This window comes from Mercenaria mercenaria, chromosome 3, assembly GCF_021730395.1.
Source record: "Mercenaria mercenaria strain notata chromosome 3, MADL_Memer_1, whole genome shotgun sequence".
Lineage (NCBI taxonomy): Eukaryota > Metazoa > Mollusca > Bivalvia > Venerida > Veneridae > Mercenaria > Mercenaria mercenaria.
In genome coordinates, this window is record NC_069363.1 from 67362778 (window position 1) to 67379629 (window position 16852).

Here is a 16852-nt window from a genome sequence, read left to right on the forward strand (position 1 = left end):
ATGGATCTTCATGAAAATTGGTGAGAGTGTTCAGCTTGATGATATCTAGGTCAAGTTCGAAACTGGGTCATGTGCTGTCAAAAACTAGGTCAGTAGATTGAAAAATAGAAAAACCTTGTGACCTCTCTAGAGGCCATATTTTTCATGAGATCTTCATGAAAATTGGTGAGAATGTTCACCTTGATGATATCTAGGTCAAGGTCAAAGTGGGCCATGTGCCTTCAAAAACTTGGTCATTAGGTCAAATAATAGAAAAACCTTGTGACCTCTCTAGAGGCCATAATTTTCAATGGATCTTCATGAAAATTGGTCAGAATTTTTTATCCTGATGATATCTAGGTCACATATGCTCAAAAACTAGGTCACTATGTCAAATAATAGAAATAACGACGTCATACTCAGTTCAACACCGGGTCATGTGGTGATAGATGAGCGATTCAGGACCATCATGGTCCTCTTGTTATTCGATGTCGCTGCGCAAAATCCGTCAATTTATCGGATGTTAATATGAAAATAGTTCAAAATCTCACATTTAACGACTTGAAATACAGACGGTAATCAAAAATCATGAGCTTTGAGCACTAAAAATAAATTTATTGCTGATGGTGGGAAAACAATACACGCGCGAATAATTCATTATTGAATGTGCATATTTTCCCTGAAAGATATGCGAATATATTTCAACATTTAGAGGCTTATGTAAATTACTTTAAGTAAAGTTTCAGAAATGTAGTTTGTCTTTGCACACAGTATTTATGGATCGACGTCCGGAGATTGGGAGTATGACTTTTTTCGGTGAATCCTTTTAAACATATATGTGGATCCATAGCTCATCAGATATCACTCTTCCCTACATTAAGTTGTCTGTTAAAAAAACCCAATGAACAAATTAAATTATTAAAAAAAACTAACCTACGGAATTGAAATACATTTTCACACCACACATCCACCCAGACTGAGGTCCACCTCTCCACATAAATGATAACAATAATTGAATTTTAGTCATTGTTGTAGAAGAGCAGAAAGAAGCTTATTTGTGTCATTTAAAATTTAGATTTTTTTCAACAAATCAGATTTAAAATGACATAAGATATCTTTTCATATTTCATTCATTTATCTTCAAGAGAAATATAAGATAATTAGTTATAAGTAGCACTGGAATAAAAAAAAAATTGCCTACGTACCTACCCAACTTTACAGAGTAGGCTCGGGAGACAGCAAACAAAGACTTAGAAGAAGATGAAATAAGTGTAATATGGCTTTACGGTTTGATCCAAATTTTCCTTAATAAGGTTTTTTCTTGCTTTCTCTTAAAATGTAAGACAGAATCATTAAAATTATACATCATAGATTAATGGAGAACTAGAGATAGAAAATAAGGACATTTTATATTTTCAATCTGTCTTGATTAGATTTAAATTTTGGGATTTATTTGTGGATTATTTTAAAACTTTCAAGATATCTTAGTATACAAGCAACATTTCCATGCAAAAAAAAAAATGTAAAATTTATAAAAATGAAATTTTTTGTTCTTGTGATTTGCCCAGTGTTTACAATGGGAGAAATTTTTTTGCCATAATATGAAATTCTTAAGATAGTTTTTAAAAAATCCATGAACCACCCTCAGATGACCTTTAGAGATATTATTTATGTTTTGGATCTTATGAGAATAGTACAAATACATCATTTTAATTTGATACATGTAGGTCATTCATTCAAACATTCCTAGGTATATGTATAATAATCATGTTAAAAATCACCTTTATTGAATTCGCCACCTGGCCTTATCAAAACATGAAAAGTCATCGATACAGCTATGTAACATCCATTATGCATTCAGTTTTAATCTATTTCGGAAATAATGGAATTTCACATTCTGATAAAAACCTTGAGTGTATGATTCATACATATTAGTGAAAGAAAATTTAACTGACTTTAATAATGTTTGTGTTTTGATTGTAGATACCTGACAGGGAGTTTCTCATACGTGTTGGTTATTTAGAGATCTACAATGAGAAAGTGTCAGACCTACTTAGTGCCGAGGATAGCCATCTTAAGTTACAAGAAGACACAGTATGACATAAATTTTCCTATTATTAAATCATAAATGAAACCCTGCCGAATAATGCACACATTGAATAAAACCCAGAGAAGAATTATTTAATCCTGATAATTCCAAGTAAATGTCATGTTAACAGAAATAACATATGTTTGTAAAATAAGGTGGAATTTGATTTGTGTGAGGTAAATAAATTACAATATACTAGTGTCTAGTTCCTGTAGAAACATTGATTTTCCAGTATTTTCAAGCTATTAATGGCAATAATTATTATAAAACTATTACAGATTTTCTCATGGAATGACCCAGCTTATTTGACATCATTTCATTGTGTTGCATAGTAAACAGTTGATTTACTTTGATTTACTTTGATTCATTTTGCTCATGCCATAGAACAAATCTTCATTGTTCATATAAAGTATTTGATGAGTATTGAAAGCATTATTAGCTTTGTATTGATAAATATGCACTTGTTGGGTATGTTACATGCCTAAGTCCTCTAATATTTCCACTGCTAAACTCATTCATTTTTATACCCCCGAAGGTGGGCATATTAAAATTGCACTGTCCGTCCGTGTAAATTCTTGTCTGGACTGTAACTCTGCCATCCATAAGGGGATTTTGAAATAACTTGGAAAACTTGTTCGCCATAATGAGATGACTTGTCATGCGCAAGACCCAGACCCCTAGCTACAACGTCATGGTCACACTTAGAAGTCAAAGGTTAATATGGTCTGTTTCATGTCCGGTCCATAACTTTGCCATCCATGAAGGGATTTTGAAATAACTTGGCTTAAATGTTCACCATAATGAGACAATGTGTCCTGCCAAGACCCAGACCCCTAGCTTCAAGGTCATGGTCACACTTAGAAGTCAAAGATTAACAGGGTCAGTTTCATGTCCGGTTCATAACTCTGCCATTCATCAAGGGATTTTGAAATTACTTGGCATAGATGTTCCCCATAATGAGAGGACTTGTCGTGCACAAGATCCAGACCCCTAGCTGTAAGGTCAAGATTACACTTAGAGGTTAAAAGTTAACGTGATCTGTTTCTTGTCCGGTCCATAACTCTGCAATTGATCAAGGGATTTTAAAATTACTTGACATAAATGTTTCCTATAATGAGATGACATGTTATGCGCAAGATTCAGACCCCTAGCTCCAAGGTCAAGGCTACACTTAGAAGTCAAAGGTTAACATGGTCTGTTTCTTGTCTGGTCCATAGCTCTGCCATTCATCAAGGGATTTGAAAATAATTATGTCTCCCCCAGGAGACATATTGTTTTTGCCCTGTCCGTCTCCGTCCGTCCGTCCGTCCGTCCGTCCGTCCGTCACACTTCATTTCCGAGCAATAACTGGAGAACCATTTGACCTAGAACCTTCAAACTTCATAAGGTTGTAGGGCTGCTGGAGTAGACGACCCCTATTGTTTTTTGGGTCGCTCCATCAAAGGTCAAGGTCACAGGGGCCTGAACATTGTAAACCATTTCCGATCAATAACTAGAGAACCACTTGACCCAGAATGTTGAAACTTCATAGGATGATTGGTCATGAAGAGTAGATGACCCCTATTGATTTTGGGGTCACTCCGTCAAAGGTCAAGGTCACAGGGGCCTGAACATTGAAAACCATTTCCGATCAATAACTAGAGAACCGCTTGACCCAGAATGTTGAAACTTCAAAGGATGATTGGTCATGAAGAGTAGATGACCCCTATTGATTTTGGGGTCACTCTGTCAAAGGTCAAGGTCACAGGGGCCTGAACATTGAAAACCATTTCCGATCAATAACTAGAGAACCACTTGACCCAGAATGTTGAAACTTCATAGGATGATTGGTCATGAAGAGTAGATGACCCCTAATGATTTTGGGGTCACTCCGTCAAAGGTCAAGGTCACAGGGACCTGAACATTGAAAACCATTTCTGATCAATAACTAGAGAACCACTTGACCCAGAGTGTTGAAACTTCATAGGATGATTGTACATGCAAAGTAGATGACCCCTATCGATTTTGGGGTCACTCCATTAAAGGTCAAGGTCACAGAGGCCTGAACATTGAAAACCATTTTCCGGTCAGTAACTTGAGAACCACTTGACCCAGAATGTTGAAACTTAATAGGATGATTGGTCATAAAGAGTAGATGACCCCTAACGATTTTGGGGTCACTCTGTGAAAGGTCAAGGTCACAGGGGCCCGAACATTGAAAACAATTTCCGGTCAGTAACTTGAGAACCACTTGACCCAGAATGATGAAACTTCGTAGGATGATTGGTCATGCAGAGTAGATGAACCCTAACGATTTTAGGGTCACTCTGTTAAAGGTCAAGGCCACGGGGGCCTGAACATGGAAAACCATTTCCAATCAATAACTTGAGAACCTCTCGACCCAGAATGTTGAAACTTCATAGGATGATTGTTCATGCAGAGTAAATGACCCTTATTGTTTTTGGGGTCACTCCATTAAAGGTCAAGGTCACAGGGGCCTGAACATTGATAACCAGTTCCGATCAATAACTTGAGAACCACTTGACCCAGAATGTTGAAACTTCATAGGATGATTGAACATGCAGAGTAGATGACCCCTATTGATTTTGGGGTCAGTCTATTAAAGTTCAAGGTCACAGTGGCCTGTTCATGTAAAATCATTTTTTGGAAATAACTTGAGAACCACTTGACCTACAATGTTGAAACTTAATAGGATGTTTGGACATGCAGAGTAGATGACCCCTATTTATTTTGAGGTCACTTCATCAAAGGTCAAGGTCACAGGAGCCTGAACAGTGACTTGAGAACCACTAGGCCACGAGTGTTGAAATTTAGCGGGAAGACTGGACATGCCAAGTAGATGATCCCTATTGCAGCCAACCATCAGTGTCTCTTTGACTTTCGCTCCTGACCCCTATTGACTTCTTGCCTATAGGACTTTGCATTGGGGGAGACATGCGCTTTTTGTACCCCCCGACAACAAAGTTGTAAGGGGGGGTATACTGGTTTCAGGTTGTCTGTCTGGTTGTCTGTCTGTCCGTCTGGTCGTCTGTCCGTAGACGCAATCTTGTGCGCACTATCTCTCCTTATCCCCTTGACAGAATTTAATGAAACTTCACACAAGTGATCAGTACCAACAGTAGTTGTGCATGGGGCATGTAAGGTTCTTTTAGAAAAAAAATTTGCAGAGTTATGGGACTTTGTTTTTTTGTTACTATACTATATACATAGACACAATCTTGTGTGCACCATCTCTCCTCATTCCCTGGACACAATTTAATGAAACTTCACACAAGTGATCAGTACCAACAGTAGTTGTGCATGGGGCATGTTAGGTTCTTTTAGAAAAACATTTTGCAGAGTTATGGGACTTTGTTTTTTGTTACTATACTATATACATAGACACAGTCTTGTGCGCAGCATCTCTCCTCATCCCCTTGACACAATTTAATGAAACTTCACACAAGTGATCAGTAACAACAGTAGTTGTGCATGGGGCATGTTAGGTTCTTTCAGAAAATTTTTTTCCAGAGTTATGGGACTTTGTTTTTTTGTTACTATACTATAGACATAGACACAATCTTGTTGGCACCATCTCTCCTCATCCCCTTGACACAATTTAATGAAACTTCACACAACTGATCAGTAACAACAGTAGTTGTGCATTGGGCATGTTAGGTTCTTTCAGCGACAAAAATTGCAGAGTTATGGGACTTGATTTCTGGTTAACATACTATGTACATACAGTCTGCATATGCAATCTTGTGCATGCCTAATCTACCAAACCCTTGCACACAATTTAATGAAACTTCACACAAGTGATCAGTACCAACCCTAGTTGTGCATGGGGCATGTTACATTCTTTTAGATAAATATTCTGCATAGTTTTTTGTTACTATACTGTATACATACAGTTTATATACATACAGTCCACATAATTATGCAGTCTTGTGTGTGTGTCAAATTGCAATGTACTGTGTCAGTGCATGCGGGGGGTACATTCATCACCTTTAGTGATAGCTCTAGTTTACAAAAGCATTTTCTAGTTTGACAAAAATATTAACCATATTGAGACGGTGTGTCACACTTATGACCCAGGTCTCTCAGGTCAAGGTCACAAAATAATCATACCTAAAATATTCTGGCATATTTTGCGCAGACAACTGTAGTATTATTGGGCACGCTTCAGGGGTATTTTGTCACTAATAGTGACAGCTCTTGTTCTTATTTCAAATCTAAGTTTATATTTAACCAGTGATTGTAGTCCTTACACATTTTATAACTTTGCAAGTACCGCTTTGTTTGTAAACTTCAGGCTCACAACATACAGGTGGCAGGACTCACTGAAGAAGTGGTTAAAGATAGTTCGGATGTTTACAAAGTTCTCAAAAAGGGAGATAGTAAGTAGCTTTATGATAAATGAAGTACAAATATGTTACATTATTTTATTTAAAGAGTTTTTGTGCCCCCCCCCCCCCCCCCCCCCCATGAGTGGTGGGGCATATAGATTTGGTCTTGTCCGTGCGTGCGTCCCGTCCGTCCGAAGTTCGTGACGCGCCTAGCTCGAAAAATATTTGATATAAATTGATGAAACCTTGCATGAGTCTTTATTATGATATGAACTTGCGCACCTCCTATTTTTTGTCTGGCTCCGCCCCCTATTTCCCTGAAATAGTCAAAAATGCACATTTTTACCTTGTGACACGCCTTGCTCAAAAAGTATTTGATATAGATTCATGAAACCTATAAACTTGCACACCTCCTATTTTTCATTATACCCCCACCAAACATGTTTGAGGGGGGTATATAGGAGTCAGTTTTGTCGCGTCCCGTCCCGTCGCGTCCCGAAATCTATTATCTCAGTTATTACCAAATGGATTTGATTCAAACTTAAAATACATGTTAAACCTTATCACCCACATCATGTGACACAAGGTGCATAACTCTTGACACCAAGTTTTCATGAATTTTGTCCCCTTTTACTTAGAATTTAAGGTTAATTTTGTTGTATTTTCACTATATCTCAGTTATTACTAAATGGATTTGATTTAAACTTAAAATAGATGTTCCACCTCATCCCCCACATCATGTGACATAAGGTGCATAACTCTGACACCATTTTTTTATGAATTATGCCCCTTTTTACTTAGAATTTAAGGTTGATTTTGATGTATTTTCACTTTATCTCAGTTACTACTGAATGGATTTGATTCAAACTTAAAATAGATGTTCCACCTCATCACCCACATCATGTGCCCACATCATGTGACACAAGGTGCATAACTCTGACACCAAGTTTTCATGAATTATGTCCCCTTTTACTTAGAATTTAAGGTTAATTTTGTTGTATTTTCACTATATCTCAGTTATTACAAAATGGATTTGATTCAAACTTAAAATAGTTGTTCCACCTCATCACCCAGATGATGTGACATAAGGTGCTTAACTCTGACGTTAATTTTTTTATGAATTATGTCCCCTTTTACTTGAAATTTAAGGTTGATTTTGATGTATTTTCACTATATCTCAATTATTACAAAATGGATTTGATTCAAACTTAAAATAGATGTTCCACCTCATCACCCACATCATGTGACACAAGGTGCATAACTCTGACACCAATTTTTCATGAATTATGCCCCTTTTTACTTAGAATTTAAGGTTAATTTTGATGTATTTTTTCTATATCTCAATTACTACTGAATGGATTTGATTCAGACTTAAAATAGATGTTCCACCTCATCACCCACATCATGTGACACAAGGTGCATAACTCTGACACTATTTTTCTTGAATTGTGTCCCCTTTTACCTAGAATTTAAGGTTAATTTTGATGTATTTTCACTATATCTCATTCTGATTGGCTTAGAGCCAAAGGGAAGTAACCTTTTTTTAACCTTTGTACTGAGTTTCTTCCCCTTAAATTCCAGGAATTAGTCTATTTTTAGAAATCCTATTTTTAGATTTTCAATATTTTAGGTATTTTTCTAACTTTTTTATTATAAGTCCTATGTAAAAAATAAAAACATTTTTTCTGTGGTAACATGGGTCGGTAAGACACTTTTTTGTATTCACTTTTAGTGTATCTCTAATATTAGAGATTTAATATATTTACTAGTATTACTATACTAGTATTATACTAGTATTACTTACATGTGGAAGCCCAGGATGAAGTACTCCAAAGTATTTTTAAGATTCCTTATGGTTGCCATTCTTCTGTGACAAGACCGTATGGTGGGGGTATGAGTCACTCCTGTGACAGTTCTAGTTTAGGTCTGCCCCCCTTTTTTTAGAGTGATGGCCCCTGAAATAGTCAAAAATGTACATTTTCACCTTGTGATGCACCTAGCTCAAAAAGTATTTAATATAAACTTGCATAAGTCTTTATCATGATATAAACTTGCACACTTCTAATTTTTTGGCTGGCTCCACCCCCTATTTTTAAAGTTATGGCCCCTGAAATAGTAAAAAAAATGTACTTTTTCACCTAATTATATGCCTAGTTCAAAAAGTATAAGATGTAAATTCAGGAAACCTTGCTGGAGTCTTTATCGTGATGTGACCTTGCACACTTGGCATTCTTCTTGAGAATCTTAACTCTTATTACAGAGTTATGGCCCTTGAAATAGCCAAAATAGTGAATTTTTTGTTTGTGATGCTCATAGCTCAAAAAGTATAGGGCCTAGAATAATGAATCCTTTTCATAAAATGTTTGTTGAGGCTATACACCATTAAGACTGCAAACATTTAAATCATTGCCCCTTATTTGTATCAATTGTTCCAGTGGGGGGCACACCCTGTGTCCTACAGACACATTCTAGTTGTTACATATTTTTTTTTCAGTTTTGGAGTAAAGAAATAGAATTACACTAGACTTGAAGGTTACTGAGGCCACTGACAGCAAGCACTGCTGTCTTCAGAATTAAAATGATTTTACTTTTGTTCATAAACAGTAGTTGTGTCAGAGGATAGAAAGGGAGGGTTTTTTTTAGCTCCATTATTCGGAGAATAGGGGACCTATTCTACTTGTGTTGGTGTGAGCTTTCTTGGTTAAAGTTTTTCGGCAACCTTTCTTCTTCTTTGTTACTATTGCTTATATCTTACTGTAACTTCACATAAACATTGTCCAGCATACAAAGAAAGTATGTGCAGGGGCTGGGCCCATTATACCCAAGGTCAAGGTCACCAAGGTGTTATACTTAAAGATTATTTTTAAGGTTAACTCTAATTGTATTTTTGACAAACTTTGTTTTCTGGACATAACTTTGACTTGAAACTCAAAATATATCTACCATCATCATCAGTACCCCTTCCATACTTGACCTTTAACCCCTCTGAGTAGTAGGGTCTTTTTATATCTTGGTGTATCTTCCTTTTAAAGTAGAGGTCTCTTATTGAGACATAAGTTCAATCGCTGAATAGTGGAGGGTGCTGTCTTGCGGACAGCTCTTGTTCTTTCTTTATGTGGGTTGCTAAGTGGTAACACCGTAACAGTGAAATCACAGATATATTTAAAGCAACCTATATAAAGCAATGAGGTCTCATTTTGTTAACTTGAGACATAGGTTTGTTACAATGCTGTTTATTTTATTTTTCGTTTATTCTTTCAGCAAAACGTCACACAGCAGAGACAAAACAAAATGATAGGAGCTCCAGATCTCACTGTATACTCAGATTTGTGAGTGTTGCAAATAGATTTTAGAAATTTGAACTTACAGATGTATTGGTTTTTAGCTCAACTTTTCGAAGAAAAAGTAGAGCTATTGTACTCGCCCCGGTTTCGGCGTCGCCGTTGGTTAAAGTTTTTGATAAAGTCAAATATCTCTGTTACTATCAAAGCTATTGACTTGAAACTTAAAACAGTTATTTACTATCAAAGTCTACACCAGGAGACACAATTCCCATAACTCTGATTTGAATTTTGACAGAATTATGCCCCTTTTAACTTAGAATTGTTGGTTAAAGTTTTTGATAAAGTCAAATATCTCTGTTACTATCAAAGCTGTTGACTTGAAACTTAAAATACTTGTTTACCATCAAAGTCTACACCAGGAGAAACAATCCCCATAACTCTGATTTGAATTTTGACAGAATTATGCCCCTTTTTAACTTAGAATTTTTTGTTTAAATTTTTGATAAAGTCATATATCTCTAGGGTTGGATACCGGTTCCCGGTATCGGTACAATACCAAATAATCACTTCGAAAAGTACCGGTATATACCGTTTCGTAAAAGAACCGGTTCCGATTTCAGTATTTCTATAAAAGTAAAAACAAAATTCTTACAAAATCTGCGGCAAAATAAAGCAGAAATTTAAGCAAATAGCGTAATAACGCGATCGACATTGTTTACTGTGATACTGCTCACTCAGAGTAACCTCCCTTGACATGGAGAGCTAACCGTGCGAATAGTTTCGTATGCTAAATATTACCTGAAATACTTCTTTCCCTGTCGTTTTAAACAACGCAAACCAATACATAATTTCAAAATATACGACACCATTTTTCTTTGTAGTTTTCTTTTAAAACCAATGAAAAAAAATGATGTAAATAAAAAATTACGAGACTAAGCTGTAACCTACGTAAACAAATAATCGGTTTTCGCGAACCATTAGAAATAATGATATTGTTGGAATGTTGGTTCTTTCAAGTGTTTTGAAGGTTATTGTTCAATTAAAAATGTGTTGCAAAGTGTTTCACTTTAAAAACATTACTAGTCAACCTAGTCGAAGATTATCATGAGTGAGAATTAGTCTGACTTGTTAGAGGAGTAATTTGAAAGCTAATAAGTGTTTAGTTAACAGTTCTAGACAGTACTGAGCTTTAAAAGCATTACTACAGTGAGTGTATTCATAGATTTAAATTGCATAGTGAGCGAGGTATCTGCTCTAGATTTTTATTTTGGAAAATTAGTCTGTAAGATAGTTTTATTTTTTACTCTTTCATAATCTAATACATACAACATTCCATTAACAGACTTAAAATGTTTATTTATCACTGCAAATTTTCATGTATATGTACTTACATAGGTGTATGTAATACTAAACAAATCATTGCTTATGTAATGTACTACAAAGCATGGTATCGGTATCGTTAAAAATACCGTATCGTTTCGTTGGTATCGGTATCGGACCGCTTCGTCCTTAACGATATCCAACCCTAATTATATCTCTGTTACTATTTAAAGGTTTTGACTTGAAACTCAAAATAGTTATTTACTATATCAAAGTCTACACCAGGAGACACAATTCCCATAACTCTGATTTCAATTTTGACAGAGTTATGTCTCTTTTTAACTTGCAAAGCTCTAATTCAGAGTCAAGCACTGAGAAAAGTCGAGCGCGCTGTCTTACGGACAGCTCTTGTTTAGTGATAAGCTTTGAAGATTGCCCGAGTTTGCTCAAAAGTAGATAAAGAACAATTAAACATCATACTGGTAAAAAACATCAATGGCTAAGTTCTGAAGTTCTTAGAATTGAATTAGTAAAATTAATTTCAAATATGTTTGAGAAGCCTTTAGGAAAACTAGAGTTTGCATTAATTAACTAAACTTTGTTACCTGAATATTGTATGATGGCTGGTATGCATAGAAGGGCCTTAAGGTTGTGTTGCACATAACTGAAAGTGTTTGACCAAGGATCGTTAAACATTATAGGAATGATATTCGGCATGTGAAGTTGTGCACCTGGGATTTTGTTAGCTCACCTGGAGCACAAAGTGCTCGCGTAAGCTATTGTGATTACCCAGCGTTTGGCCGTCTTATCTGTCCGTCCACACTTTTCTTCAAACAACATCTCCTCTGAAACCATGTGGTGAATGTTGATGAAACTTGGCTTGGATGTTCCTTGGGTGGTCTTCTTCTGAATTTGTTAAAACCATTCGGCTTGGTTTCACATTGGGGCTGCCAGAGGTTTAAAAAAGTTTACTTTTCTTATGCTTTACACACAAAGTACATGTCATAACGTTCTCTTTTTCCTTATAACTGAGCCACGTATACTCAACCAACCAGTTCTTATGAAAGCTCCGTTTGTCAGACGTTTTACTCGACTTTTTACCATTGTTTTCGGGCTCGGAACTCTATTTACTCAAATTACTGGACTGGTAGTGGGTCGGATCACTCTGATTCTGAGGTCATTGTTTAATATTCAGCGCTATCTATAGTTGAATCTTAGCTTTTGTTCAATTTATCATTGTTATTTGTATCTTTCCCCGGCGTAACTTTAGTCTGGTTCATTTTCTTAGTGGCAGGGGGACTCGAAAAGTGGTACCATGGTTCGCACAGGTCTTGAAAAGTACTTGAATTTGATGCCTTGTACATGAAAAGTACTTGAATTTGGAACTGCCAAAAACTCTTGAAAAGTACTTGATTTTTAAAGAAAAACAAGTAAATTATGATAAATTGTCCCTGAACTGATGTTCTGCGAATAGAAAATCAGAAAAAATAAGAGATCAGACCAAAATATTGAAATAAAAGACGAACAAATGACAGACCTATCTTCGACAGGGCTTACGGACGTGTAAATGATAGTACGGTACGGGTTTTATTACTCTAAACGCAATTATCACAACGTGAAATTTTATTGGTGCTGAATTGAAGGTCATTTTCAGGTTATTAAAAGAAATAAATGCAACAAATGCGATTTTGTAGTCCTTGAAAATGGGGAAAAAAATCTTGAAAAGTACTTGAATTTTGTTTTGAAAGTTCTGTATGAACCATGGGTACAAAGTCTCTTTTCGTTTCAGTCCGGTCGCCATTTTGACACAATGATGGTGAGATTATCACGACACGTTATTTTTTGCATTGATCTCCCCTGGAGGTATCTCTGTTTACTGTCCAAGACCGGCACACTAGCAATCGTTACCGGGTTTGATTTTTATACGCCCATCTCTGAAAGAGCAGGGCGTATTATGTGAACACCCGTGGCGGGCGGTCGGCGTTCAAAAGCATGTCCGCTCTCTAAGTTGAACAGTTTTCATCCGATCTTCACCAAACTTGGTGACAATGTTTGTTGGCATAATATCTTGGCCAAGTTTAATAACCAGCCCAATTCACCCAGGCACTCATGGATTATGGCCCTTGAATTACTCTAAAAACTGTGAATTTAGCCTTGTCCACTCTCTACGTCAAACAGTTTTCATCTGATCTTCCACAAACTTGCAGATAATGTTTGTGGGCATAATATTTCAGCCAAGTTCGATAACCAGCAAAATTGCCTCAGGCACTTTTAGATTATGGCCCTTGAATTACTTGAAATCTGCAAATTTAGCCTTGTCAGCTGTCTTAGTAGAACAGTTTTCATCTGATCTTCACCAGACTTGCTGACAATGTTTGTGGGCATAATATCTCGGCCAAGTTCGATAACCAGCCAAATCGCCCCAGGCACTCTTGGATAGTGGCCCTTGAATTAGGCCAAGTTCGATGAAGGGCGTATTTTGTCACAGTCTGCCACTCTTGTTAGCATTTCTGGTGCGTCAAAGGCCCACCAAAGCTATTTTTTTGTGCCATTCATATTTTTTGCGTCAATTGCGCAAAAACGCAGCCTCGGCAGAACTTTGGGACACATCTAGTTTTATCACTTTTGAAATGTAGGAATGTATATTACTTCCTAAAATTGTTTTTTAGGTGATAGAGAGTAGAGAGATTGGACATGAAGATGATGCAGTTAATGTGTCAAATCTTGTAAGTTATTTCACAATAACGATATAGTGGCAGCTTGATTGATTAGTTTGGCAAATCAGAAAACAGTACTGTAATAAGTTAGTACTTTTTGTCTTGTTAATTTAAAAATGTAAAGGTGTTGATGCCAGTGTCTATACAATACTCTGATTATTGATTTCATCCTTGCCATATTATTAAGTTGCTATTTGAAAGAACTTTTAACCTTCGAAATCTCATTTGAAATTATAGACAATATTTTGTTGACCTTTTACTTCAATTATCGTACCAAATTTTTATTTTCAGTATTTTGTGGACCTTGCTGGTTCAGAAAAAGCTAATGATAACTCTGGAGACAGATTCCGCGAGGGCTGTGCCATCAATAAAAGTTTGTTTACACTGGGCATGGTGATACGTAAACTCAGTGGAGATGCTAGGTATAACATTGATCATATTATATGTTTGTTAGGCTCACTCACTTTTTGTGACTTAACAGAAATAGGACATAAGTTATAGCACTGTCTTTCGATCTTTTTGCACTCTTCGTCATGCAGGCTGATATTAAATATTTCAATAATAACTCATGTAATAAGTTGTTTTATTTTTTGTATAAATGTTACTTTTCTTATGTACCAGAGTGCTAATACTCTTGCAGTCAACAGCATGTGTCATTCCGAGATTCCAAGTTGACACGTATTCTACAGAATGCCCTTGGTGGCAACTCAAAGACAGCAATTATCTGCACAATCACTCCAGCACATGTGGAAGAATCTGATGGTACCCTAAAGGTAGGTTTTTCCTCTTTCAGTGTGAGTGATAAACTATACGCTTACAGTAGTTTTACTTTGTCATGATGAGCTTGTAATTTAAAAGAAAAATGAAAATTTATTTGGATTTGCATTTACTGACTACTAGAGTAGGTGCATAGTGCACATACCTTGAGTTGAGGTAATAGCCAGCATTACATACATATTGCCCAGCATGGAGTCATCATTTGGCTATATTAAACAAGCTTTAACTTCTGAAACTTTCAGTTCTGTGATCAATTACTGCTTTAGTGTGGTATTCTCTTGTTTTGTATCTTACAACTGAAATTCTGAGGGTTTTAATGCCCCCAGGCGATTGAACAATCAGTCTTCCATTTGTCTATACGAACCAGATTGCCTACAGCCCATATTAATGACCAGATTTAATTGATACACTCAACAAGCCGTGTGGCAAGACCTACAAACTGACCTATATATAAATGACCTTGAACTTCTTATGACTTTATTTTCAAACTTTAAATCTTAATAAACAACATTTTTATGCCCCAAAGGTGGGCATATTAAAATTGCACTGTCCATCTGTTTGTATGTGTGTGCTTGCGTCAGTGTAAATTCTTGTCCAGGCTGTAACTTTCATAGAGGGATTTGAAAATAATTTGACACAAATGTTTACCATATTGAGGTGTGCCACGCTTATGACCCAGTCTCTCAAGTCAAGGTAAAAAAATGATGTGTGATTTTTAGCTTGACTATTCAAAGAATAGGTAGAGCTATTGGACTCGCCCGTGCGTCCACGTCCCGATTTTGTTAAGTTTTTGTATGTAAGCTGGTATCTCAGTAACCACTTGTGGGAATGGATTGAAACTTCACACACTTATTCGCTGTGATAAACTGACTTACATTGCACAGGTTCCATTCTGTTTTGCTTTTTTACAAAATTATACCCCTTTTTCGACTTAGAAATTTTTGGTTTAGGTTTTGTATGTAAGCTGGTATCTCGGTACCCATGAATGGATGGTGCTCTTGTTTTTAGTGCAAATGGTTTGTGAAATTCTGTGTCTTTGTATATATATACATGTTATTGTTGTTATAGCAAGAAATTAAAAAAGTGAGGCTTACATTAATCAGTTATTGGTATGTTAATTTTGTTGTTTCAGTTTGCATCTAGAGCAAAAAACATAAAGAATAAGGCTGTAGTGAATGAGATTATGAGTGAAGCAGCCATGCTGAAGCAATACAGATTGAAGATCAAAGCACTCGAGAAGCAAATTAAATCGGTAAATATGCATATTTTATTTGATACTGGATAATCATTTGATATTTGTGATTTTGGTCAGGTAATTTTTACTCTAGTAGGGGGAACTTCTCATTCAGGAAGTCAACCACCTGGTTTTCCCTACTTCCTGAATGAGAGACTTGATATTAAATATAGTAATTTAACTCCATTTTAGGAAGAAAAATAATATAAAAAAGCAGTCATTTCTATGCGCCTTGAAAGGGTTAGCATATAGTAATAGGACTGTCAGTCTGTGCATGCTCCCCTTGATTTCTGTTTGATAACCGAAGAATGCTTTGGGCCAGTAGGGCTGTAACGAGTATCCGAGTACTCGGATATCCACGACTTTGACCAGAAGTTCGAGTACGGATATTCGTCATTGTCAGGATCGTTGGATCGCGATCTTTTTCATTAATACATGCAATTTGTAAAATTCTATCAATAAAACTATAATTAAAGCCACATTAAACGTCTTCAATGAATTTTCTTGCACATCTAAAATGATTACAAGTTTTTAGATTCTAAACCGGATGTAAATAAATGTCTTAGGTAGAGTTAGCATCGGTCCTATTTTCGAACTAAAGTTAATATGGAATATGTCAAAACAGTGAATGAACATTTATCATGTAAGTAATTAAATTCAATAAAAATTTAGATATGAAATTTCTGTCCAAATAAAATTTTCTTATCAAAAAATGCAAAACTGTTACTAAATATTGTGATTATTAATGACCGACATCATATCGTTCATCTGCAAGAATGGCTGAACATTACAGAAGTCCACCCGAGAAACCTGACTTTAATTAATGAGCAAAACATTAAACATAGGTCAAAACTAACTGAGCACTATGAGAACTGCAAAGCTTTGATTCCATAAAGAAAACAGTACAAAAATAACAGGCTTGCATTTTTGTATCATTATAAGTTGTTGGTTATCCGTGGTTCGATCTGTGAATCGTCAGCCCCGACTCAAAGATCGGATCGAATCGCCACTTGTCTGACGATCCACAGCCCTATGGGCCAGGAACTTCAAAATTGATAGTCAGGTAGGTTGTGACTGACAGATGAACCCTGTTGATTTTGTGATAGGTTAGTTTGGTCATTGTG

General features: G+C 36.1%; 1 protein-coding gene across 1 annotated transcript in view; it reads left to right on the forward strand.

Moving 5' to 3' along the window:
• LOC123525709 (centromere-associated protein E-like) overlaps nt 1-16852 on the forward strand; it is a 95968-nt gene that overhangs the window by 20043 nt on the left and 59073 nt on the right. The window contains exons 5-11 of the mRNA XM_053538835.1: nt 1963-2073; nt 6363-6447; nt 9658-9725; nt 13670-13726; nt 14009-14139; nt 14358-14490; nt 15627-15746. Of these exons, the coding sequence (XP_053394810.1) occupies nt 1963-2073; nt 6363-6447; nt 9658-9725; nt 13670-13726; nt 14009-14139; nt 14358-14490; nt 15627-15746 (705 nt within the window). The remainder of the gene's footprint in view (nt 1-1962; nt 2074-6362; nt 6448-9657; nt 9726-13669; nt 13727-14008; nt 14140-14357; nt 14491-15626; nt 15747-16852) is intronic.